A 25,909-nucleotide genomic window follows, 5' to 3' on the forward strand; every position below is an offset into this window, starting at 1 on the left:
TAACACCAAAAGGAGGACATCCGAGACTGCATGAAGCATGGCCAAAGGGGATATTTGTGCTGCCGCATAATATTTGAAGACGTTGGGGACCCCTAAGCCCCCTTGAAACCTGTGAACATACACTGCTCAAAAAAAGAAAAGGAACACTTTTTAATCAGAGTATAGTATCAAGTAAATTAAACTTCTGGGATATTGATCTGGTCAGTTAAGTAGCAGAGGGGGCTGTTAATCAGTTCCAGCTGCTTTGATGTTAATGAAATTAACAACAGGTGCACTAGATGGGCAACAATGAGATGACCTTCAAAACAGGAATGGTTTTACAGGTGGAGGCCAGTGACATTTCTTTCCCTACTCCCTAGTCTTTTCTGACTGTTTTTCACTAGTTTTGCATTTGGCTAGGGTCAGTGTCACTGCTGGCAGCATGAGGCAATACCTGGACCCTATAGAGGTTGCACAGGTAGTCCAACTCCTCCATGATGGCACATCAATATGTGCCATTGCCAGAAGTTTTACTGTCTGCCAGCACAGTCTCAAGAGCATGGAGGAAATTCCAGGAGACAGGCCCTTACTCTAGGAGAGCTGGACAGAGCCGTAGAAGGTCCTTAACGCATCAGCAGGACCGGTATCTGCTCCTTTGAGCAAGGAGGAACAGGGTGAGCACTGCCAGAGCCCTACAAAATTACCTCCAGCAGGCCACTGGTGTGAATGTCTCTGACCAAACAATCAGAAACAGACTTCGTGAGGGTGGCCTGAGGGCCGATGTCCTCTAGTGGGCCCTGTGCTTGCTGCCTTCCACTATGGAGCTCGATTGTCATTAGCCATTGAACACCGTAATTGGCAGGTTCGCCACTGGCGCCCTGTGCTTTTCACAAATGAGAGCAGGTTCACCCTAAACATGTGACAAATGCGAAAGGGTCTGGAGAAGCCGTGGAGAACGTTATGCTTCCTGTAACATTATTCAGCATGACGAGTTTGGAGTTGGGTCAGTGACAGTCTAGGGAGGCATATCCATGGATTGACGCACAGACCTCTACAGGCTATACAAAAGCACCCTGACCGAAAATGGGTATCGGAATGAAATCCTTGGACCCATTGTTAGACCCTACGCTGGTGCAGAGGTCCTGGGTTCCTCCTGGTGCACGACAATGCCTGGCCTCATGTGGCGAGAGTATGCAGTGAGTTCTTGGAGGATGAAGGGATTGATACCATTGAATTGCCCCCATGCTCGCCTGACCTAAATCTAATGGAACACTTCTGGGACATTATTTTTTGGTCCATCTGATGCCGCCAGGTTGCATCTCAGTCTGTTCAGGAGCTCAGTGATGCCCTGGTACAGATCTGGGATGAAATACCCCAGGGCACCATTCATCGTCTCATTAGGAGCATGCCCTGATGTAGTCAGGCATGCATACAAGCACGTGGGGGGCCATACAAAATACTGAGTACCATTTTGAGTTGCTGCAATGAATTTTCAGCAAAATGGACTAGCCAGCTGCATCATTTTTTCACTTTGATTTTCGGGGGGTGTCTTTGAGTTCAGCCCTCTGTAGGATGATCATTTTAATTTCCATCAAACAATGTGGCATCCTTTCGTTCCAAACACATTACCCAGTCCATATCAGTATAAATACCTAGCATGACATTTTTCCTCATTGAGATCTGATGTGTTTTCAAAGTATTCCTTTAATTTTTTTGAGCAGTGTAGAAAGTCGATCTGGGGACTCTGGGGTGTTTCCGTGCCCAGATAAAGTGAAAGATCCGGTTTTGCGGGAGATACATTTTTTTTTATTTAAAGCGCAAAAATTAAAAAAAAAAAAAAAAAAAAAAAAACAGTAGTGATTTAATACCCCCAAAAGAAAGCTCTATTTGTGTGAAAAAAAGGACAAAAATATCATATGGCTACAATGTTGCATGACTTAGTAATTGCCATTCAAAATTTGAGAAAACTGGAAATTGGTCTAGGCAGGAAGGGGGTATATGTGCCTAGTAGGCAAGTGGCTAAAAGCTTTATGGGTTTTATTTTTATTTAACCACTTCTGGACTGGAAGGGTTTACCCCAATAATGAGGAGGCCATTTTTTGCGATACGGTACTGCGTTACTTTAACTGACAGTTGAGCGGTTGTGCGACGCTGTACCCTAATAAAATTGATGTCCCTTTTTCCCACAAATAGAGCTTTTCTTTGGTGGTCTTTGATCACCTGTGCGTTTTTTATTTTTTTGCGCTATAAACAAAAAAAGAATCGACAATTCTGAAAAAAGAAAACAAAACATTTTTTACTTTCTGGTATATAACATTCCCCCCCCCAAAAATATAAAAATCTAATTTTTTTTTCATCATTTTAGACCAATTTGTGTTCTGCTACATATTTTTGGTAAAAAAAAATCACACTAAGTGTAAATTGATTGGTTTGCGCAAAAGTTAACGTGTCTACAAACTAGTTGAAAGATTTATGTCATTTTTATTTTTTATACTAGTAATGGCGGCGATCAGCGATTTTTAGGGGGACTGCGACACTGCAGTGGACAGAACGGACACCTGACATTTTTTACACTTTTGGGGGGACCAGTGCCATTACTACAGTAATCAGTGTTAAAAATATGCACTGTTACTGTACTCTGACACTGGCAGAGAAAGGGTTAACACCAGGAACGCTCAAAGGGTTAAATGTGTCCCTAGGGGTGCTTTCTTACTGTGGGGGGGGGGGTGGGCTTGCTGCATGAATATAGAGACCTGTGTTCCTAAATAAGAGGAAAACAGGATCCCTGTGTTCATAACTGACAGAACAGCGGTCTGCCGTGTTTACAACGGCAGACCGCTGTGCTGTGTCCACAGGGAGCTATCGCGGGTGCCAGGTGGCAATCGTGGCCGCCTGACCCGCTGATTAGCTTTACCTGTGGCGAATGGGCCCCCACTAGCAGTCCCGCTAAGCGATGTAAAACTACGGCGGCTGGTCGGTAAGTGGTTAATAATCATACATACTTAGGTGGTGCCTCTAAGACTGAGAACCAAGCGATTAAACACCGCCAATCCCTCGGTTTTCACAGCTCCCAGAGCAGAGACCTGGTGACGGTCAGTCAGCAGCTCTCTGCTCTGCCCCCTCCTCGCTCACTGGAGTGCTGGGCTGGGGAGGGGGCGGGAGCAACCAGCTCAGGCTCTCAGCGGCTCGCTGAGTTTAGCCTGGGTGGTGGTCCAGGCATGTGGGCGGATTCTGGTTTCATTGTTGTGATCTTTCTGGACCGGCTCTGTGATGTCAGCAGAAAGCGAACTTCAGCTTGCTGTCTATTGAAAACAGGTCACAGGAGTGCAGAACAAACTGCATTCCTGTGATCAATAGGCGATGTATAGCCAAAGGGGCTTTGGCTGTACTTCTCCTTTAGCCCTTGTTCACACTGAGGGCAGGTTTGAAATTGTGTGAGTTCAGTTGAACTCACACAATTTCAAACCCCCATTTCAGTCCGACTTCAGGGTGATTAGAGAGACATCTGTGCGGGTTCATGCACAGATGTCTATTGAAATCGCCCCCCAAAGTAGTGAAGGAAATCGGTGCGGCACCGCAAAGTTGTTATCGCACAGATTCGGACAGTGCCATCGCCAGCAATAGGCTCCGATTTGACATGTCAAATTGCACGCCAAATCGGAGCCTATTGCCGGCAACGGCACCGTTCGAATCGGTGCAATACCGACTGCGGCGCCGCACCAATTTCCAAAAGTAGCCTAATGTGAATGGCATAGTTGCCAACATTTTAAAAAAAATTCCAGGGACACTTTGCAGCAGAGCTATCAATTACCACATCCACTTGCCTGAAGCCCCGCCCACTCTGCGTAATTTATCTCGCCTACTTATCAGATTATAGAGTCTACTCCAATATAGAGAATTACAGGAAATTAAAAAGGGAATTTCGAACTTAAAGAGGTTGTAATACTTTTTTTTTTTCACCCTGAAAGAGAAACACATAATGAGCTAGTATGCATCGCATACTAGCTCATTATGAAATACTTACCTTAGAACGAGCCCCCGCGGTGCCGCCCGCTTAGCTGTATGACGGGCGACATGTCCAGTTGCCGTCTTCCGGGATCGCGGCATCCGGCCAGCTGATTGGCTGGAGCCGCGGTGACGTCACTCCCGCGCACGCACGCGGGAGCCGACGGTCACGGCACGGAGTTCTGAAGGAACGGCACCACCTTCAGAGCGCATGCGCCAGTGACATCACTGGATGCATGAAAGGTAAATATCTCCTAAACGGTGCATGTTTAGGAGATATTTACAGTACCTATAGCTAAGCCTTATCATAGGCTCACCTATAGGTAAAAGTGTCAGAGGAGGGTTTACTTCCTCTTTGAGGCCAAAGTAGCAAAGTTGGAATAATTTTCCCATTCAGCTGCATTACCTCTGCGTAACATTTATGGGCAGCCCGATTAAGGCTCCATGTACACGGGACGCTGGAAATGGCCGTTTAGGAGCAGTTGGGCGTTTTTTTCAGAAGCCCCTGAACCCATCTACATTTTATCTTATCTGTCCATGTACACCAGGTCGTTTACAGTCATTTGCAGGCAGTTGCGTTCAGGGACTTTTTTTAGAACGCAATTATTTGCGTTCGAACGTGTGTTTCCCGGCGTTTCAAACGCACAAACGCGTCCAAACGCGATGACCCGCGTTTAGCGTTTTTCCATTTTAAAGGGGAATAATTTTTTTGACCTCTAGGAACGGTTCTAAACGCAAACACCCACAAATGCCCGCTAAACGCGGGTAAAAACGCGACCGAACGGACGTTTCAAACGTCCTAAAAATTCCAGCATTCAAAGGGACTTTTAACAACGTCCCGTGTACATGCAGCCAAACAGGTGCTTCCAGGGACAATATAAATTACCTGGGACAGGCTCCTATTTGCAGGGACTGTCCCAGGAAAAAAGGGACAGTTGGCAAGTATAGAATGGGGGCTAAACTAAGCTCCTGACAACATACTTTCAGCTTCTGTAACAAAAAAAAGAGCTACTATAGGATGACTCCGTCTGATAAATACATTGCTACTAGCAAAACGAATATACATAATAATTCCATAACTATAACACAAACATAATCTACAGTCTCCTTGTAAACATGAGGTAACCATAGCCCCTCATAACGCGCTCCCATATACCGGAAATGACGAGCCAGGTCCAGGAAGTGTCGCCAGGTCTCGCGATATCTGCCGCTGAACGAACGAGAACTCCCTCTTTCCCCCAAGGTTCCTGACAAGATGGTGGGTGCTTGTTCGTGTGTGTGAATTGGAATCCGCTTCCATCCTCCGTGTGGGGCGGTGCAGTAGCCGTTAGGTTTGCCGGTGGTGGCGTAGTGGGTTGTCGTGTTGTGCGGTGTGTGGTTATGGGAGGTAACGGCTGTTTGGAGGAGAGAATAACGGCTGGGCCTCTGTGCCGGGCGTTGTAGACGGCGGCCTCTAGTGAGGTGTACGGAGGGCAGTGTGTGGGCTCTGCCTTCAGCTGTATGTAGCCGGCAGGGGCAGGGGGAGGGGAACGGTGAGGCCTCTCTCTGGGACAGCACGATAGTGGAGGGAGCTCAGCCATTTAATACTCTGATATGACATTTCACTAGATATGGCCACTGATCGCCTGATTCTCCTTAGCAGACAGATCTGTACATAAACTCTACTACAACCCTTCACCAACTGAGTTGTCGTCTCGCACAAAGTCTGGCTGTACACTATATAAAATCTGATTGTAGAGTGTCCTTTAGATCTACCATGAACTGAGGATCAGAACCTTCCTGATCTGTTAATTGGATTGTTTAGGTTTATTCTCTTTACTGCATAGTTGATGGTAGATCTAAGGACTGGTTCACACCCTAAAAACCCACTCCAGATCTGTTCTGGATGCATTTCTGCATGCGTGTTTTAGGTGCATTCCAGGTGTTTGGCTTTTCTTTATTTTTTCCACTGAAGTTTGTGATGCATTCCTGTGTTTTTTTTTATGCGTTTTTACTGCATTCCAGTGCAGGACAAATGCAGCATGTTGTGGGTTACTGACTGCACTGGTGTGAACTATGCCATTGGCAGCCATATAACCTACTTTCTATGCATTTTTGTTGCAGGGGAAAAAAATGCAGCTCTCAGCCAATGTTCACATCAGCATGATTTAACAGGTCAAATTGCAGCCAATTGGAGCATCCCAATCGGTGCCGCACAGGTTTCCAAAAGTAGTTTTTGCACTTCTTTTGGCAACTTAGGAATGACTTCAGTAGATATCATTGCATGAACCCCACAGATGTCTTTCAAGTTGTCCCCAAAGGGTCCTTTCTCACGGGCTTTCCGCCCGGAGGACTCTGTTTTTGCTCAGCGGAGATCGATCCACCGGTCACCTGCTGAGCAGTCAGATGACAGGTGCTCACTGTGCAGAGACAGGCCTGTCAGAGCACCGCTCGCCTCTATAGGCGATCGGATGAAAACAGACCGCCTGTCTGATCTGTTCCGCCAGACGGATGGAGAATAGGGTTTCCATCCCTATGGATATCAGGGATAGGATCAGATAGCGGTGGGTGTCAGCGGACATGTCACAGCTTGCATCCACTGCTCCTTAGGGGTGCATGGAGTGTCTAATCAGGTCCACCTGAAAAACTGACATGTAAACTGACAAGCCCATGTGAAAGGGGCTGAAGTTGGGACTGAAATGCGACTTTGAAATTGTTCAGGTGAAAGCCGTGTTCAGTGTGAATGAGGGCTACAGGTGATTGCATAATGTTTAGGTATTCGTGCCATCCTTTATTTAATGTATATATGCATTTATGTAACATAGTGTATTTCAGGTACAGTTGCATCATTTTTTTGCAGTGCTTTACGTGTGTATATAGTACATTTGTGTATGGGTAGCCTTATGCTGAATGCACGGTACAAAAGCCTTTAAAGTGGAGTTCCACCCGAAAATGAAAGTTTGTTCCATCTTCTTGGTCCGGGTCACCTGAAAAACAGATAATCGCTATTTTTTTTTTTTTTTTTTACTTGTTTAGAAGATAATATACTTACCTTACTTCCTCTTCCTCCCCTCGGTGGCCACGGCGAGTTGTCACTTCCTGGCTTGCAATGATTCCTGGGAGCTGAACGTCATCGCTCCCAGGAATCAAGGCACCGGCCCCGACGTCGGTTCCGGTGCAGGCGCCGTCATAACTTGCTAAACCGCTTCTGGGCATGCCCAGACGCTGCAGACCCAAAAGCGACAGTGGGGCCGGCGCAGTGCATCGTGGGACCGAAGAGGATGCAGAAGAGGATAGCGCTGGCTTCAAGCTGCCCACACCTGAGATGGCAGCGCTGGAGAAGACATTTTCAAGGTAAGTATTTCTTCTTGCAGGTAAGTGCAACCCGGGACAGTTCAGAGGCTATCCATTGTGGAATGCACTAGCCCTGACTGTCCCGGGGTTATTTTTATGTATATTTTTGTTTTTTAGGTGGAACTCCGCTTTAAGCTGGCCTTACATGAATCATAATTCACCTGGTTCAACAGGGACCAGCCAAAATTTGATCCATGAATGGCTCCTGTGGTTGAACAGAAGTTGATATACCAGACTACTTCTGTATAACCTCCCTGTTGGATTTTCCCTGCTCATTCAGTGCAGATCAGTGTATTCAGATGGCAGGGAAGTCTACCTGCTGTCAAAATATGATGGCTCAACAGGGAGGCTTCCCCCATCCACATATGCAGATGGTGGAATCGGGTCACTATTTCTTTAGTAGTTGTTTTTTTTTTTTTTTTTATATATATATATATATATATATATATATATATATATATATATATATATATATATATATATATTTCAACATGCTGGCTGAACAAAAAAACCAAAACTGACTAATATATGGGGTGCTGTTTTAGTGCTGCCAACAACTTGGTGCAATGGCCTGTCTGGTTAGACACAAGTTGCATAGTTTAGGTTGATTTCTTTGTTTTTTTTTATTGCATAGTTTTGGTAACTCTAAAGTTAATGTTATCTGATGTTGCTATCGCTACAATTTATGGGGACTCTAAAGCAGAGTACACACAGGCTGAATGTCAGACTGCATCGGCCCGTGTGTACTGCAGCCGATCGGGCGGAAGTCGGCTGGCTAGGGCATGACGGAAAAAGGTCTAATGACCTGCCCCGATCAACAACCAAGGGCTGACTGTAGTGTTCTTTTTTCTTTTAGCCCTGCTGGGTTGAACAAAAAGATTGCTAGTGTGTACAAGGCTTAGTTAAGGGAGAAGGTTTCTCAATGCATTCTATGCATTAAGGTAAAAAACCTGTGTGCAACAGCCCCCCCCCCCCCCAATACTTACCTGAGCCCCCATCTCGGTCCAGAAATATCCACAAATGCCTGTCTGGGATTCTCCTTCCTGATTGGCTGAGACAGGAGCAGGGCTATTGGTTTCTGCTGTCAAACTCAGCCAATGAGGAGAGAGGGTGTGAGGCTGGATGAATAACAGAGCTGCAACTTGGCTCATGTTCCCCCCTCATAGCAAGCTGCTTGTTTTAGGGGCACTCAGTAGGAGGGAAGGGCCTGGAGCTCCAGCCAGGGACCTGAGAAGCAGGATCTGGGCTGCTCTGTGCAAAACCACTGTACAGAGCAGAGAAGTATAACATGTTTGTTATTTTAAGAGAAATTAATTAGACTTTAGACCGCATTCACACTGAAGCGGCACGACTTTGGGGGCGACTTCACAAGTCACGTGCCCCGCGACTTGCACGGACTTCATATAACGAATGTCGCTCCGAGGTCGCCCCGAAGTAGTACAGGACCCTTTTTCTAAGTCGGAGCAACTTGTGTCTCTCCGATTAGAACGGTTCCTGTAGCACAGAATGGACCGGGAAGGACCGCGACTTGTCAGGCTGACAAGTCACGGTAGTGTGAATGGAGACTTACAATCACTTTAAAGCTGGGTGCAAACTAGGTGATTTGAGTGATATGGATGTTGGGATCTTCCCTGATGTGCCATTGTATTCTGACAGCAGGGATTCCCCTTCCCTGTTGGAATACAAGGGTCAGTGCTGCAATGGCTGATTAAATGCTAGTTTTCCAGCAGGACCGTTCGACAGAAGGCAATCTTAAGTCGGCTTCTGGTGAACAAAAGAAGTTAAAGATGGATCAAGTCAGCCAGTTCCTGCTAAACTTGCTGAATTTTGATCTGACTTTTTTTTTTCTTTTTTTTTTTTTTTTTTTTGCGCTTTTGATAAAGTTAGGAAACTTTAGAACCCTAGTCAGCCCAACTAGGAAGACCCTCTGTTTTAGTGACCATTGGGATAGAGGCCGAAACATGAGTTGGCATAGAAGTAGCTGGGAAATCCTTCATTGAAGGCACTTGTCCCTAAAGCCCCATTCACATTAGATGATTTGTAATCGTGAGCAGAATCGTCACAATTCTGCCTGCGATTCCAAAACTTGGCAAGACTCATGTTTGGGTTCCATTATTCTTAATGGCATTCCAAATGTGTTACTATTCTGCTGTGATTGGCACACAGTAAAACATGCGTTTAAAAGGGGAAGGAGCTTCTTTTGGGTGACACGCATAGAGCTGCCCTATGCATGACACATAAACACTTGAATTGGGAACTCTCACACCGTGATGTCTTAATGGGGCCTTGTGCTGGCCATTCACCAGATAAGATTGTTTTTCTTTCATTCTGCAGGCTGACCAAAAAAAATCCGGTCTGCTGAACAGTGTGGATAGACTATTGCCCTGTACACATGTGCAGATTATCTGAAGACTTTTGTCTGCAGACTTACCAAAACCAGATAATGAGGTCAAACCTAAACACTTTCAATTTGTATGCAATCCGGCAGGCCCTTGCACTACATAGAAAAGGTAAATCTGAAGACAAAAGTCTTCAGATAATCTGCACATGTGTACGGGGCATATCTCCCACTTCAGCCTTTGTATTGACAACCAGTGGCACCTCTGTATGGCCAGCTTTGGATAGACCTTAAGGCCCGTACACATAAGAAAATCGGAAGTAAAATTTTGTCCGACAAACGATCTTCTGATTTACGGATCGTTAGTATGGGGCTTTCGACAGCCGATTACGAATTTTCGTACGACAAAAGCTGAATGTACAGGCTATAAAATGTTTTATCCTACGTGAATGCAACGTCCGATTTTCATTTGATTAGTAAAGTTTTTTTAGTCCGAAAAAAAACCCCCCAAGAGCAAGACTATGCAAGCTTGGAAATGAAAGAATACATACAAAACAATTCCAACGCATGACCTCACTTCTGAAGTATAATTCTGTCGTACGAGAATTTTGGTATGTCCAGTAAACTCTTCACTGTTGATAAGAGACTAGCATGCAACAAAAAACGGACGAAAATTCGTCTGATAATCTGATCGTATACGAGGCTTAAACCCCCAGGTGTCCTAAAACAGGAAGTAACAGAATCTTCTCACCGTTGGTCATGGAGTAAAATAGATAATGGGGGTTAACTGTGTTTTTCTATATATTTGGCTATCCTTAAATGGGTGGTATACCTGACTGAAGGCAAACAAGAAAATCTGCCTTAGACATTAGAGGGTCATCAGGGATGCAGCCACCATGTGCCCACCCTCGGGTGTTTATGCAGACCACTAGATCCTAAATATTATCATTTGCGTAGGGCTAAGGAGAGGGGCTGGCGAAGAAAGCTCTCGACAGTTTATGGAGCCAAAAACAGACGTCCTCAATTGTGAACATCTAACTCTTTGGCTGGAAACTGCTGGAGTTGTCTGCTGGTGAACCATAGATGACTGGCTTCTCATTAAGTGCATCTTAACTGAAGTATTTTTGGTACTCAAGCAGTGAATGATAAAATATTCTCGCTTCTATATTGTCTGTTGTAGGCGGACGTCGAGCAGAAGAAGAAGAGGACCTTCAGGAAATTCACATACAGAGGAGTGGATTTGGACCAGCTGCTTGATATGTCCTAGTAAGCGATTTAAATATTTTTGTAGTTATTGGAAATACCAGTTGCCTATGATAAATGACTGCCATTTTTATTTGCTAACCTGCTTAGCAAAATGTAATATTGGATTTTCTTATGATTTAGTGAGCAAATTATGCAGCTGTACTGTGCTCGCCAACGCCGGCGTCTAAACAGAGGATTGCGCCGCAAACAGAACTCCCTTCTGAAGCGTCTGCGTAAGGCCAAGAAGGAAGCACCTCCCATGGAGAAGCCAGAGGTTATTAAGACCCATCTGAGAGACATGATTATCTTGCCAGAAATGGTTGGCAGCATGGTGGGAGTATACAATGGTAAATCCTTCAACCAGGTTGAAATTAAGGTTAGTGAAAGCCTTCAGTTATATTTGGAAATTGAATATTAATAGGCTAATTGATTATATATGCTTTTGAATTTATTAAGGTTCAAGTGTATCTAAACCCATAAACAGATTAATTGCAGATTAAAAGTCCTTGGAAGGAGGTGACTGCAGTCTTCTTTTTGAGACCCACCCCCTTCAAGGAATAATCCTTCAGATAACCAGTTTTGTCGTAACAGTGTTAATTTCGTCGACTAAAACCGACTAAAACGTTTTCGTCGACTAACACAATTCAGATGACTAAAATACGACTAAAACTAAAATGGCATTTTAGTCTTAAGACTAAAATACGACTAAAACAAAAATGGCATTTTAGTCAAAAGACTATAACTAAAACTAAATCGAAATTTGCTGCCAAAAATTAACACTGGTGCATGCTAAAAGCATAAATAATAACATATTAGATTTTTCACTCCAGGACCAGCAGTAGTATATAATGAGTTTGGAAATTGTAGAGAAATGCTTAAATAATGCATTACAAATTACAATTGAACCACACCCATTTGATTATAGATGACTAAATACGACTAAAACTAAAACACTTGCAGAAGACTAAAATAGGACTAAAACTAAAATGCCATTTTAGTCCTAAGACTAAGACTAAAACTAAATTGAAATTTGCTGCCAAAATTAACACTGTGTCGTAAAGTGCCTGCACTCCACTGTTAATATGGAAGGTGCCATGGTTTCACCCAGGCTGGGGTCCAGTATTTTACACAACAAAGATAACCTTGTACTTTCAGTTCACACCACAGGAAGTAACAAGGACACTACATTTTTGGCAAGATGAACAGGTGTTTGTGTTTGCTGAAAATGATCTTGCCTGAAAAATTAACACATGCATTGGACACCTCATAGACTGGTAAGCTGCAGTATATAAAATTTTTAAGCAGTGGTTTTGGTTAATCCACAATAGAATGTGGATGTGAAATGTGGAATCCTGGTATTGGAACAGCATTTTAGCCATGGGGTGTGCCTAGTCATTTAAAATGGTCTCCCATTAATACAAGGCTAATCTTTGGACCTACTTACTGTCACCTCAGAATTCTGATAACTGGTATTTTGTGCAGGCACCCAGCTTTCAACATTCCCTGCTTCTACAGAATGGTAGGCTTTTTGACTAGCAAGTTTTGGCTTGGCTGCATTCTATTGACCAGTGAGGCAGGTTGTCCTATTAAGTAGAGATTAAGCACCCTCTCCTTTTTTTAATACAGATTTTATATGCCAAAACTTCTTGGTTTTAGGCAGTTTTGGTGTTTGACCACTCCTGGGCTGGGCAGAATTTAAAGCTCAATGTACAGCTTGGGTCTATGATCCAAGGGCTTGATAAGGATCAGCTTGAAACACTACCTTTAGATATTTGTTGAAACCCAAACAGCGCCCTCACTGCTGCCTGGTTAAATAGAATCTCATTACATTTTTCCCAAACTTGTGTTTAAAAACACTGATGCTGGCATTCTTTGAGTATGCTTCCATCTCAGTTGCTTCAGAGGAAGTAGCTTCTGGTCCATCGTGAGACTGGCAGCTTATTAGTTTCAGTATGTAGCCCATCGATTTAGTGTCCCCTAGTGACAATCCTAGAAGCAACTTCTGCATGAAATTCAGGTAGAAACAGGTTTTGGAAGATACAATAGTGTGGGGGTGTTTTTGCTCTTTACACCAGCATGTGTATTTGCCTTGTATATGGGTATTTGCAGCCCTGCATATTTCTGATGCCTAGGTCTTACTTTCACTTTAAATTGTTTGGACCATGCTGGCCCAAACAAACTTTCCTTCACGAACGTGCAGCCACTGGATGTGCTGTGTATATACTACAGTATACAGCACTGTGTTCAGGTCTGAGATGGGACCTTGTCTCACACCTGTAACAAAATTGCATAGGGCTGAGCAGCACTCAGCCATTCATAGGCAGCTTTGTAGTTTATAAAATACAAAGCTTCCAGTGATTAGTTGAGTCAGAGGGGCGGGCTGATGTCACAATCTCAAAACCTTTTACTCCATTGCCCATTGAGACACAGGAATTCAGAAACATGGGGTTAGAGTGGGATCACGTTGGTGTGCTGTGTTTTAGCGCATTAACATGGACCGTGTTTACTGAAAGCGCATCAAAGATGCAGTATGCAGGACTTGGATACTTTCATGAAAATGCATGGTTTATTAGAAGTCTATGGTAGTGTACCTAAAACCACACGTAAAATGTGGCTAAAAGTGGATTTTTTTTTTTTTTCCTTGCTTTTAGTCAAGATCCCTGCATTGTTGCTTGATCTGCATAGCAGCTATCTGGGCTGGAGTATCCTTGGCAGTGGCTTCAGAGAATGTACCTAGACTCGCGTTGGACTGGGTGATTGCAGGGCTAGCCTTGAATGTAACCTGTGGGCACTAAACTCTGCTCTAGACCTGCAAATTGCTTCAATGCAATGGCACACTCGGGTGTAACACTGTCTCTGAAGAATTGCACTTTGTGACCGAAGAGCCTATTGGTCTTTTCTGCTTGCCAGTCATGTAGGTGGAGCTGCGCATTTGCAGCTGAGGATACACTTGCAGCTCCTCCATGCTGTGGAGATGTGACTCTTGTGTGAACCCAGAAAGACTGGGAGAAGATAGAAGCACCTGTGGCCAGTGAGAATGCTGGAGGGGATAGTTGGCAGGTAGTCTACATAATTTGAAAATATGCTGTGCATATTAGCACATCATGGCTATCCTCTCCTGGGGACCCATTTATTTTTTTGACTTTTGCGGTGTTTTAAGTGAAAGTCATGTGTTTTTTTTTTTTGTGCAGGTGTGCTCCTGGCTCCTCCCCCTGTTGAGTGCCCCCCCACAGCAGGCAGCTTACTATAGGGGCAGCCGAGCCACAGTGCGGCCTGCCCCATTTTTTTTTCTCTTCACTGGCTGACTTTGACAGCAGCGGGAGCCAATGGCATTGCGCTGCTGTCTCGGCCAATGAGGGGAGTCCCAGGCAGCCAAGACACTGCAACATTGCTGAATCTAGATGGACCTCGGGTAAGGGGGGCTGCTGCACACAGGCGGCTTTATTTTAATGCATAGAATGCATTAAGATCAAAGAAACCGGACTTTAAAACCACTTTAAATTCTGCTTTAGGTGATAAGGCCAGTTGGGCTGAAGCAATAGGTGCTGCCTCAGCATTGGGTAAGGTTTGCGCCTGAGAGTGTATTCTACCCAGTGTCTAGGATCAGCTTGCTGTTCCAGGCCTCGTGTTGAGCTCTTGAATTTGAAAAATACCTTCCTGCTACACCCTTAAGGCTGTCATTTCTCTGAATACTGGGCCCCTCTTGTAAGTGTTGTGGGTGTTTCACTTTGAGAAGGAATTTGTCACTATAAGGCACTCCGGTGATCCACATTAACAGGCATGCTATCAAAATAAGTTGATGTTCTCAACTTTTGGAATTTCACGGACAGTGAAATTTCCAATTTGCTCCCAACTGCAGTGGCTCTGCATCCTTCATTGACTTTTGACAGCCATGACAGAGTGGGTTAAATGCCTTGGAGGATTCCTTCATCAATGGGGCCTTGTTTTATGGATCAGTTAGGGCTCTTTCACACGGGCGGTCCGATCAGATCCGCCTGTCAGTTTTTTAGGCGGATCTGATCGGATCCTCCAGCTCTATGGGGCAGCGGGTGTCAGCGGAGACACCTCCGCTGACACCCGCTGCCATCCGCATCCGATCCTGTGCTGAAATCTGGACGGATGGAAACCCTATTTTTCCATCCGTTCAGTAATTCGAAGCGGAGCGGATCTGATGAGAGCGGACAAGCGGTCCGCTCTCCTCCGATCCCCCATAGAGGCAGCGGGTGCTGAGACACCTCCCTCTCCGCTCTGCAAGCGGAGACGGAGCTGTCATCCGCCGGCTCAGCGGAGGCGGACCGTGTGAAAGAGCCCTTACAGAAAATGTCTGTAGCCTTGCACTTTTAGTTGAGATGGCTTGTTACAGGCAGCTTGTGCCTCATTTGGAACTGATGGTGTTCACATTGGTAAGTTGTTTTGGCTACGTCCCGGGGATGCTGATGGTAAAGCTAAGGAACATCTGACTTGATTTTCCCTTTTGAGGAAAGTCCACTCTTTAGACCTGCTTTTGACAGGGTTATTGGTAATCCCCCAGAGCATACTCCTGCCTCGACACAGAATGTAAGTGAAAGGGGTAGAGCGACCGTATCCATCTGCTTCAGCACTAATGGCATGTAGGCATTCAGAGACTCTCCCACTTGGGCTCTAGTGTTTAATGCTGGAGGTCTTCAAACTCGTCCATTGACCTTCTGCATGAAGGTGCGCCGCCACATTGACAAGCGTAGGGCTGTATCTCCCAGGTTTATTTGGGTTACCCACATACTGAGACTTGATTTCTCCTCTGGTAGGCGCTTATCCTTTGGAGTGGTATCTTACTGACTCGCACTACTTGCAGGGGAGTTTTACTCTGTTGTTGCACTCTGTCCTTTATACTCCATAGCCCTATCCATCTTCTGAGAGGCCTCTTGAAAATAAATGGTCTTTGCTTTTCCCTTTCCTAATAAGTCCCTGACACTTGTGTCTTTCAGCAGCACTTCTCGCTACTCATCCCGTGGGCTTTTATGTCCACCTCACTGCTTCCTTTGGCATCTCTATTGTAGAGCACTCAGGAGACCCTCCCTATAGAGTGTTTTCTGGAATCTTGTGGTCCAAGCCCTTCTAACGGTCTTGTGTCTGACAAACATTGTCTAGATACAGCTTCCTAGGTGTTTAGTGCTGGTAACTTTGGGTTATCATAGTGGGGCTGTTTGACCCACAAAAAGGGCCTTGGTTAGGGCCCCTGTTTTTTGACTTGACCTGTGAACATACTAGTTGGGGACTTTACCCCAATGCTGAATGTCATTTCAGACTGTATTGCCTTCTGGATCTCCCTCAACTGATGGTCTCCACATTGAAGGGTAAGGGTTAAGTACAAACCGCCCAACATTACCAGCATGGTAGGAATGCCTGTTGCTTTGTGGTCCTGTACTGCTGGATTGCTGGCTGGCAGAACAGGCTTGGAACCCTGCTGCAGATATCCACTATGGGAGGTGGTGCAAGTCCCAAAGGCCCTTGTGGGACCTAAATACCAGGAGATAAGTTCTCCTGCGGATGAGCTGCAACCTTCTAAGATCTCCTTAGATTGCTTGGTTTCCGAGTAAGCAAATGTTAGTAGTGTTGACTAAAGTATCCTCAGTAGAGGATACTTCAGTGATCTGGTCAGAGTTGGCTAAATCTCAGAATTGGCAGTGACTGCCAACCCTAGAAAAATGTTTTCTTGGTAAGAATTCGGCTTATCCCGTTTGTTGTGTTGGTGCACCAGTTCATGTTACACTATACCCTACCCTTTGTGTGGGTGTTACTTGCTCACCTTAACCCCCACCTTCAGATGAACTTCAGGATCGGTGCCTTGATTTTTTTTTTTTTTTTTGTGTGTAGTTTCCTCATGTTCGGGTAGTGGGGCCAAGAATTCATTCTGGTGGAATCTTCCCTTTGGTGGCAGTTCTATCTTGCAAGATCTTCACCACACCACATCATAGCATAGTTTGGGCATTGGTGTTTGATGTTTCCAAATCAATTTGGAATGGTCGGTTGGCTGTTGCTGATTCCTTCGTTGACTGCTTTTGGACATCCTGACTGGTTTCTGAGTTTGTATCCCTCAATGGACAATAATAGAAAATACAATTTCTCTTTTGTTCATTGACTGACACAGCTCCTGATCTTCTTGACCATTAGGTTATACTGCTCCCTACAGGAGTAGGACACTAGGCAGAAAGTCTGGTTATGCCTATGGCAAGTCCCCAGGTGGTAAACTTCCTCTCCCTTTCTGCTACAGATACGCATTTTTTTTTTTCTTTTTTTGATCTGCCTAGTCAGGAGTAAGGACCTAGTTCCTTGCTGGGATCTCTGGTCCTGGCAACTTTTTTTTTTTTTTTTTTTTTTCTCCCTGAGATCTACAATCAACTACTGGACTGGGCAACAGACTGGATAATCTAGATCCACTGGTCACACCAGTCTGGCCAGCGAGCGTGCAGACCTCAGGTTGGCCGCCACATAGCCACGCTGGACGGGACTGGACAAGAAGCGTCCTGGTGACTCTGTGGGTAGCAGACATTCTAGGGTGGGGCGGAACTGTTCCAGTTCTCTCCACCGTACACATTCCCAGGATTGAAAACTGGCAGGAAGACTACCTCAGTCTGCAGGCATTGGACGAAGAGTGGTCCCTTCATCTGGAGGTGTTTCATCAGTTGTCTTCAGTGGGGCATCCCTGAGGTGGATCTGTTGGCTTCTTGGCTCAACAGAAGGGTGCAGAGGTTTGTTGCTCGTTCATGGGATCCTCTGGCAGACGCCACAGACGGGCTGCTGGTCCCATGGGTTTAGCATTGTCTGATTTTTTTTTTTTTTTTTTTTTTTTTTTTTATGCCTTCCCTCCTCAAACTTTGCCAAGACTTCTATGCAGGATTGTCCTGTTTGGTATGCAGATCCGGTGCGGCTGGTCACCAATGTTCCTTGAAAGCTTCCTCTCAGGGATGATCTGTCCCAAGGACTAATCTTCCATCCCGCTTTGATGGCTTGGCTGTCCCAATGCCAGGTGCTGATGGAAAGGTTTGTTTGAGTCAGTGATTCCAATGCTGTTAAAAGCTAAGAAATCTACATCTGGAAAGATCTGCCATCATACGTGGAAGACGTACATTGCATGGTATGAGTCTCTTGGGGTTCATCCTTACTCTTTCAGTGGCTTGGAACTTGACCGTCCTTCAAGGGATTGAGCAGAAACTGGCCTTTAGTACTATCAAGGGCCAGGTGTTGGCCTTAGTGGTCTTTTTTTCAACGTCCCTTGGCCACACACCCTGGTGCCTACTTTTCTTCAGGGAGTTAGGCACTTGGCCCCTCCAGTGCGGTCTCCGTTGCTGTCTTGGGACCTTTTAATTTGGTGCTCTTTCCTACAGAAACCTCCTTTTGAGAGTCTTCTGGGAGATTCCCCTGCTTACGCTGTCCCAGAAGGTTGCCATTTTGGTGGCTATCCCTTCTGCGTGCAGGTTGTCGGCATTGGAGTTATCCTGTCCACCTTGGTGGCTCAGAGATAAGGTGGTTCTTCGCCCTTGTCCATCGTTCCAAAGGTTGTCTTTGATTTTCATGTGAATGAAGACTTGTTGCCTTCCCTGTGCCCTGGGCCAAAACATCTGCAGGAAAATGCCTTGGATGTGATCCGGCCAATTAGGGTGTACCTGGCAGCTCTTTTATGAAGTCGCTCTCTATTTGTGCTCATGAATGGGCCTCGGAAAGGGTTGTCCACTTCCACTGTGACCATTTCCAGATGGATCAGACAGTGATTCAGGCTTATTCCCTCAAGGTTCCTGTTCCTCTCCCTGTCAAGGCGCTCTCTACTCATGCGCTCCAGTGCCTCCTGGGTGTTCCGTCATCAGGCATCAGTAATGCATGTTTGCAAGGCGGTCACCTGGTCATTGGTGCACACTTTCACAAAGTTCTATAAAATGGATGTGTTGGCCACAAGGTTTTGGAGGCTGCTGTTTAGAGGACCTGGTCCTCTTTGAGGGTGTATTTTCAGTTGGGCTCAGGTTTTGTTTGAGCTCCTGGTTGGCTATAATTTAGCCTTGGCCATTTTCTTTCGCTGTTCCCACCCCTCAGGTTTAATACTGCTTTGGGATGTCCCAACGGTTAAGATCAGGAGCTGTGTCCGTCAATGAACGAAAGAAAATGGGGATTTTTGACTTTCTGTAAAAATCCATTTCTCTGATCATTGACTGACACAGCACCTACCCCTCTGTGGAGTTGTAATTCTTAACACTGCTTGTAACAAAACTGAGTACCTATAACAGAGATTTTACCCCCTGGGACTGCCAATAGCCGTAGCCAGACCTTTTTTGCTGCCTAGTGTCCTACTCTTGTAGGGGGCAATATAACACATTGGTTAAGAAGATCAGGAGCTGTGCCCATCAATGAACATCAGAAATGGATTTTACGGTAAGTCATAAAATCCTTTTTTTTTTTTTTTTTTTTTTTTATTGGCTCTAAATTTTTTCGATAGCCCATTGAGGAGTAGAAACCCTGCACATCTGTTGGTTTGGTCCTACTGGATGTCCTGCTTGCTCACAGAACTGAGGCATGCTAGGTGGATGGGTCTTGTACAGTTAGCGTAAAATGCTTTGTTTGCCAGTTTTCCAACTTCCTGTAGGTCACAGGATAACCCTGACTGTTTTTGGATTCAGTTTTTTCTCAATAGACCCAAAGTATAATGGCAGCTTCAGGTTTTCAGAAAGAAAGGTGAACGCCCTGATGATCACTGCCAAGGGTGGGATTTCCCACACTTTGCGGATGTGCCTCTAACTTTTCTCAAATCTATGAGACTGGGGGAGCAACAGGTCACAGTTGACAAAATTCTTAGTCTATGCTCCGCATGTCCGTTTTTTCATTCCATTTTTTTTTTTTGCGGATGATATACGGACATATGTCAATGGGATTGCGGATGTCAGCGGATGACCATCGCTGACATCGGATTTGCGTCCTTTCCTATCAGTTCCATTTTTTGGAACGGAAGAGAACCCTATTTTTCTTCAGTTTTAAAAAAACGGAACGGACGCAAAAAGATTTCAGCGGTGTCATCTGACATCTGCAATCCCATTGACATACATTATCTCTGTTATCCGCAAACGGATGGGATAATATACGGACCGGATGACACAATTGTCATCCATGTCCGTTAAAAAAAAAAGTGCCGGAGCGGATCAAAAAACGGTCCGCTCCATGTGAAAGGACCCTAATGCCCTGTACACACTATCAGATTATCTGAAGACTTTTGTCTTCAGATTTACCTTTTCTATGTAGTGCAAGGGCCTGCCGGATTGCATACAAATTGAAAGTGTTTAGGTTTGACCTCATATTATATGGTTTTGGTAAGTCTGCAGATAATCTGATAGTGTGTACAGGGCATTAGTCTCATGCTGTTTACATAAATGCAAATGCAGTTTTAGCATTGGAGTGTTTTATACATTGTGTCAATGATGCATGCAGTAAAGAGAATGTATGAGCATGATGGACTAGTCTCCTGAGCCTAAAGATGCCAGGGTAAGAGGACTGGATATCTTATCTACTCCATAATTCAAAAGGAGAGGTTGCTTTTGTAGCTCAAGTGAGCTTTTTATATAGCGGGAAGCTGCTATTTAATCAGTTGAAGCCAGGTGAATACAGCGGGCTACAAGGGTCCCCTTTCAGCTAAGTAGAATTGTCTTTTTGGTGAAAAAATATAAGATGCATAATAAGCGTTTAGTATAGTATAAACAAATGGGGTAGTTCACCAAAAATTTCTAATAGACAATTTTTAGGATGTAAAAATATAAGGGACATCCAGGAACGTGGGTAAGAATGACCCAATTTCAGACCAGAATGAAGAAACTTAATGGACCAGACCAGAAGCAATAAATGGAAGTTGGCCTCAGCTCCACAACCTCTAATGCACTTAGGTGTGGAGAGCAGTCCCATCTTATACATTCGATGAGGTGTGAGATGGCTATGATTAAATATCTTTATTTGCATAGCTTGATCTCTAGAGGCTATGACTAGGGTTGAGCGAACACCTAGATGTCCGTGTTCGACGGGTTCGGCCGAACTTTAAAAAAAAGTCCGGGTCCGTGTCCCGGACTTTTACCGAACTTTTCCCGGACACCGAACCCCATTGAAGTCAATGGGGACCCGAACTTTAAGGCACTAAAATGGCTCTAAAACACCAAAGGAAAGGGCTAGAGTGCTGCAAATGGCAGCAAAACGTAATTAAGAGCATGGCAAGTGCTCTGCAAACAAATGTGGATAGGGAAATAACTTAAAACAACAAAAAAAAAAACAGAAAAATAAAACAATGTTCTTCTTCATCTCTGAAGGACGAGGCCCATATGGAGTAGGAGGGAGGTTGAGGTGGTGGTGGATGTGGCGGTGACATAGGCGTGCGCACAGGGTGTGCTGGGTGTGCCTGGGCACACCCTAATCACCTAGGGCACATAGCATTGCCAGTGAGGAGATGGGAAAGATCTCCCTGGGACCTGCTCTGCTCTATTTCTCCTTGCCTACAGGTACATGGCCCCGATACATTACTCTCCCTGCTGGCAAACACATGCATGTGTATTTCAACTTTGGGGTGCACACCTTAATGCAATAGGCTGCGCACACCTATGGGCGGTGTAGGTGGAAGCGGCGGTGGAGGAGGACCAGGGCCGGATTAACAGCATCATGGGCTTGGTGCTGAGGATTTTGAAGGGCCTTAAGGGCCGTGCCTTGCCATGCACCCAGAGGAGGAAGGGTGCAGCCATGCATGCCTAATTCAACATGGGATGCTGTCTCTGAAGCCCATAAACACATCCATGCATCGCCAACTGTCCCTCCTTGTCCGGCCTTCACGCTGTGTGGGGAGGTTCTGAGGGTGCTGCCTGGGGAAGCGAGCATAGAAGCCAGACTTCTGTGTTTACAAGTGACAGAAGAGCGGTAACAGTGAATATGGCCAACCCGGGGCCTATATAAAAGGTAGGGGCCTGGAGCTGCAGCTCCAATAGCCCCTACATTAATCTGGCCCTGAGGAGGAGGACGAGGTAGCCAACACTGCTTCTTTTCAAAAATTTTAAATGAGGGTACACCCCAAAAGAGTGAGAGAGAGCAAAAATGGAACAATGGGTGGGTAAGGTCGGTATCCATTGCTATTCTGCATAAGGTACGGAAAAGTCCCGTGGGATCCATGCCTGGTTCATTTTAATGAACGTGAGCTTGTCCACATTGTCTCTGGACAGGCGGCTGCGCTTGTCTGTTATAACGCCCCCAGCCGTGCTAAATACCCGTTCAGATAATACACTGGCTGCAGGGCACGCCAGCACCTCCAAGGCGTAAAGGGCAAGCTCAAGCCATGTGCCCAATTTGGAGACCCAGAAGTTGAAGGGGGCAGACCCGTCATTCACTACATGTAGGCGTGTGCACACATACTGCTCCACCATGTTGGTAAAATGCTGCCTCCTGCTAAGACGTTCCATCTGAGCTGCTGGTGCTGCTGTTTGTTGTGGCGTGCTGACAAAGCTTTTCCACATTTCGGCCATGCTAACCCTGCCTTCTGAGGTGCTGGCGGTGCCCTGGTTGCGTTGGCGACCTCCTCCTCCTCCTCCTCTGCCTTGTGCTTCCACTGTGGCCCCGCTGTCAGATGGGAATGCCAGCAGCATGGCGTCTACCAGCGTGCGCTTGTACTCGCGCATCTTGCGATCGCGCTCCAGTGAGTGAATTAAGGACGGTACGTTGTCCTTGTAACGGGGATCCAGCAGCGTGGCCACCCAGTAATCAGCACAAGTTAGAATGTGGGCAACTCGGCGGTCGTTGTGGAGACACTGCAGCATGTAATCGCTCATGTGTGCCAGGCTGCCCAGAGGCAACGAAAGGCTGTCCTCTGTGGGAGGTGTATCGTCCGTGTCCTCTGTATCCCCCCAGCCACGCACCAGTGATGGCCATGAGCTGGCCTGGGTGCCACCCTGCTGTGAACATGGTTCCATCTCCTCCTCCAGCTCCTCATCCTCCTCATCCTCCAGAACTGTGCCCCTGCTGGACAATTGCGTCCCTGGCGTTTGCGTGTGCAGGAACCCACCCTCGGAGCCCCTTGCGAATGACTGCCCTGAAAGCCTTGGAAATGTTACCTCTTCATCCTCCTCCTCCTCCTCATCCTGTGCCACATCCTCTTCCATCATCTCCCGAATTGTTTTTTCAAGGAGGCATAGAAGTGGGATAGTTAAGCTGAGAACGGCGTCATTGCCACTGGCCATGTTGGTGGAGTACTCAAAACAGCGCAACAAGGCACACAGGTCTCGCATGGAGGCCCAGTTAAATTAAATAGCGGAATAGAAAATATGATCCAAAAAAAGTGTATGTATATCACACGTACACAACCACACTGGGCCCCAATTACTATTGTTTGTACCCCTAAAAGGCTAGATGAGGAGTAGGGGGAGTATGGAACAGGCAGCACCCTCAAACCTTCAGAAGTATGAGATTGTGTTCACTGTACCCCACAAAGATTGAGTTCACTGCACCCCACAATGATTGTGTTCACTGCACCCCACAATGATTGTGTTCACTGCACCCCACAATGATTGTGTTCACTGCACCCCACAAAGATTGTGTTCACTGCACCCCACAAAGATTGTGTTCACTGCACCCCACAAAGATTGTGTTCACTGCACCCCACAAAGATTGTGTTCACTGCACCCCAAAAAGATTGTGTTCACTGCACCCCAAAAATGATTTTGTTCACTGCACCCCAAAAATGATTTTGTTCACTGCACCCCAAAAAGGATTTTGTTCACTCCACCCCAAAAAGGATGTTGTTCACTCCACCCCAAAAAGATTGTGTTCACTGCACCCCACAAAGGATTTTGTTCACTGCACCCCAAAAAGATTGTGTTCACTGCACCCCAAAAAGATTGTGTTCACTGCACCCCAAAAAGATTGTGTTCACTGCACCCCAAAAAGATTGTGTTCACTGCACCCCAAAAAGGATTTTGTTCACTGCACCCCAAAAAGATTGTGTTCACTGCACCCCACAAAGGATTTTGTTCACTGCACACCAAAAAGGATTGTGTTCACTGCACACCAAAAAGGATTGTGTTCACTGCACACCAAAAAGGATTGTGTTCACTGCACACCAAAAAGATTGTGTTCACTGCAGCCCAAAAAGATTGTGTTCACTGCAGCCCAAAAAGATTGTGTTCACTGCAGCCCAAAAAGATTGTGTTCACTGCAGCCCAAAAAGATTGTGTTCACTGCAGCCCAAAAAGATTGTGTTCACTGCAGCCCAAAAAGATTGTGTTCACTGCAGCTCACACACAGAAAAATGGATGTGGATCACTGACACCTGCCTATCTCCAATCCCACACCACACAGCAATATCGATTGTAGTTTGTAGAACACAGTTTCCCTAAAATTCAGCAGACTCTATCCCTAACAGGATTGAGAAGAGATCGTAGATCAGGATTGAGTGCAGACCCCACCCCCCACACAGCAATATCGATTGTAGTTTGTAGAAGACACTGACCCTATAATTCAGCAGACTCTATCCCTAAAATGCCTACAACTCGCCCTGCCTAAACACTCCGACCTGTCCCTCAATTCTATCCGGACACAAATGGTTTTTTCCTGCCTATCTTTCCCTAATCAGCAGCCAGCACGTTGATGTGTGCTCTGTCCCTGAATCTAAGCAGCATAATGACGCCGCTGCGGCTGCCTCGAACTTATAAAGACTTGGTCACATGCTTCAGACGGCCAATCACAGCTACTGAGACATTTGCAGGCATGGCTGGGATGGCTTAAGGCACACCAGTTAAACGATTGTTGATTGGCTGTTGAAAGCCCGCCATGAAAAGAGCGCCAAAGCATGCAAAACCCGGAAATAAAACGACCGAACACGGATTTTTACCCGAACATACAGTAAAGTGTCCGTGTCCGTGTTCGGGTACAAAAAATCCAATTATTCGGTACGAACACGAATAATACAGTCCGTGTTCGCTCAACACTAGCTATGACCAATCTTTTGTAAGCATCCACAAATTCATCCACAAATTCAGTCCAATCAGTGAATTGAATATCTAAGGCAGCCCAGTGGGTTTGTGCAGCTGCAAACCTCAGTTTTCAATCAGCCATTAATGCAGAATAGTATTGAGATCCATTTAGCATTATCTTAGCTTCTCTAGAGGGGGCCATCTGCAGTGGAAGTGTGAGCCAAACTGTCCCAGAGCATGGCAAAGCTGAAAATTAAACCTGGTGGTCACGACTTTTCTGCCAAGATACAATCTATACTACACTGTTCATATTTGCTCTGTTGTGCTAATTTTGTACAGGGAACCTGGATATGAAAAAAATAAATTGTAGAAATGAGTGATTTTTTTTTTTTTTTTCTGCTTTTGACACATTCACATTTTTGTTTTTGCAGCCTGAGATGATTGGTCATTACTTGGGTGAATTCTCCATCACATACAAGCCTGTGAAGCATGGAAGACCTGGTATTGGTGCCACCCACTCCTCTCGTTTCATTCCTCTGAAGTAACATGCTAAATATGTAAATAAAAGGAGGTTTTCCAGACTTTGGTGTCTTGTCTAAATGCTGTACACTGTTGAGTCCAGTCCTGTGTATGTATATTATTGGTAAAACAATCCTGTTGTGTGTTATTTTTTTTTTTTTTTTTTTCCTTGAATACCTACAAAAATAGAATACTCCTCTTTGCTCACGAGACAAGTTAAATGGAAAGGGCCCAAAAGTGCAGCTATAGCATATCAATACAATCAGTATGATATCAAAATCAAGAAAATTGTGAATAAAGTACCAAGTGCCTAGAAGAAAGCTCATGTCTATACGTGAGAAACAATATAGAAGGTGCTTCAATGTAAAGTGACTAGATGATGATGATCACATATACTTCATAAAAGATGCATAAAGGTAACCCAGTGCTAAAAAAATATATAGGTGAATGTCTCAATACAATTAAAAAATCAATTCAGTGCAGATCCCAAAAGAATCAAAATATAAAAGTGACTTAGTGCTAATGTGGTTTTCAAAATATT

The 25,909-nt window shown here is 45.3% G+C and overlaps 1 protein-coding gene across 1 annotated transcript; it reads left to right on the forward strand.

Annotated features, from left to right (window-relative positions):
* The first annotated feature begins 10,816 nt into the window (after nt 1-10,816).
* On the forward strand, nt 10,817-25,429 carry RPS15 (ribosomal protein S15). Its single transcript, XM_082259534.1, has 3 exons — nt 10,817-10,921; nt 11,042-11,276; nt 25,281-25,429. The coding sequence occupies exons 1-3, from the start codon at nt 10,914-10,916 to the stop codon at nt 25,392-25,394; spliced, it is 357 nt and encodes a 118-aa protein (XP_082115660.1). The 5' UTR covers nt 10,817-10,913; the 3' UTR covers nt 25,395-25,429.
* Nucleotides 25,430-25,909: the final 480 nt, after the last annotated feature.

The sequence above is a fragment of the Pelophylax lessonae genome (genome assembly GCF_965119305.1).
Source record: "Pelophylax lessonae genome assembly, chromosome: 1".
In the NCBI taxonomy this organism is placed as follows: domain Eukaryota; kingdom Metazoa; phylum Chordata; class Amphibia; order Anura; family Ranidae; genus Pelophylax; species Pelophylax lessonae.

What these genes read in the sequence shown, in the direction of transcription:
- RPS15 (XM_082259534.1), top strand. An exon ending in TCAACCAGGTTGAAATTAAG is followed by an intron (nt 11,277 to 25,280) that starts GTTAGTGAAAGC and finishes TTGTTTTTGCAG; the next exon opens with CCTGAGATGATTGGTCATTA.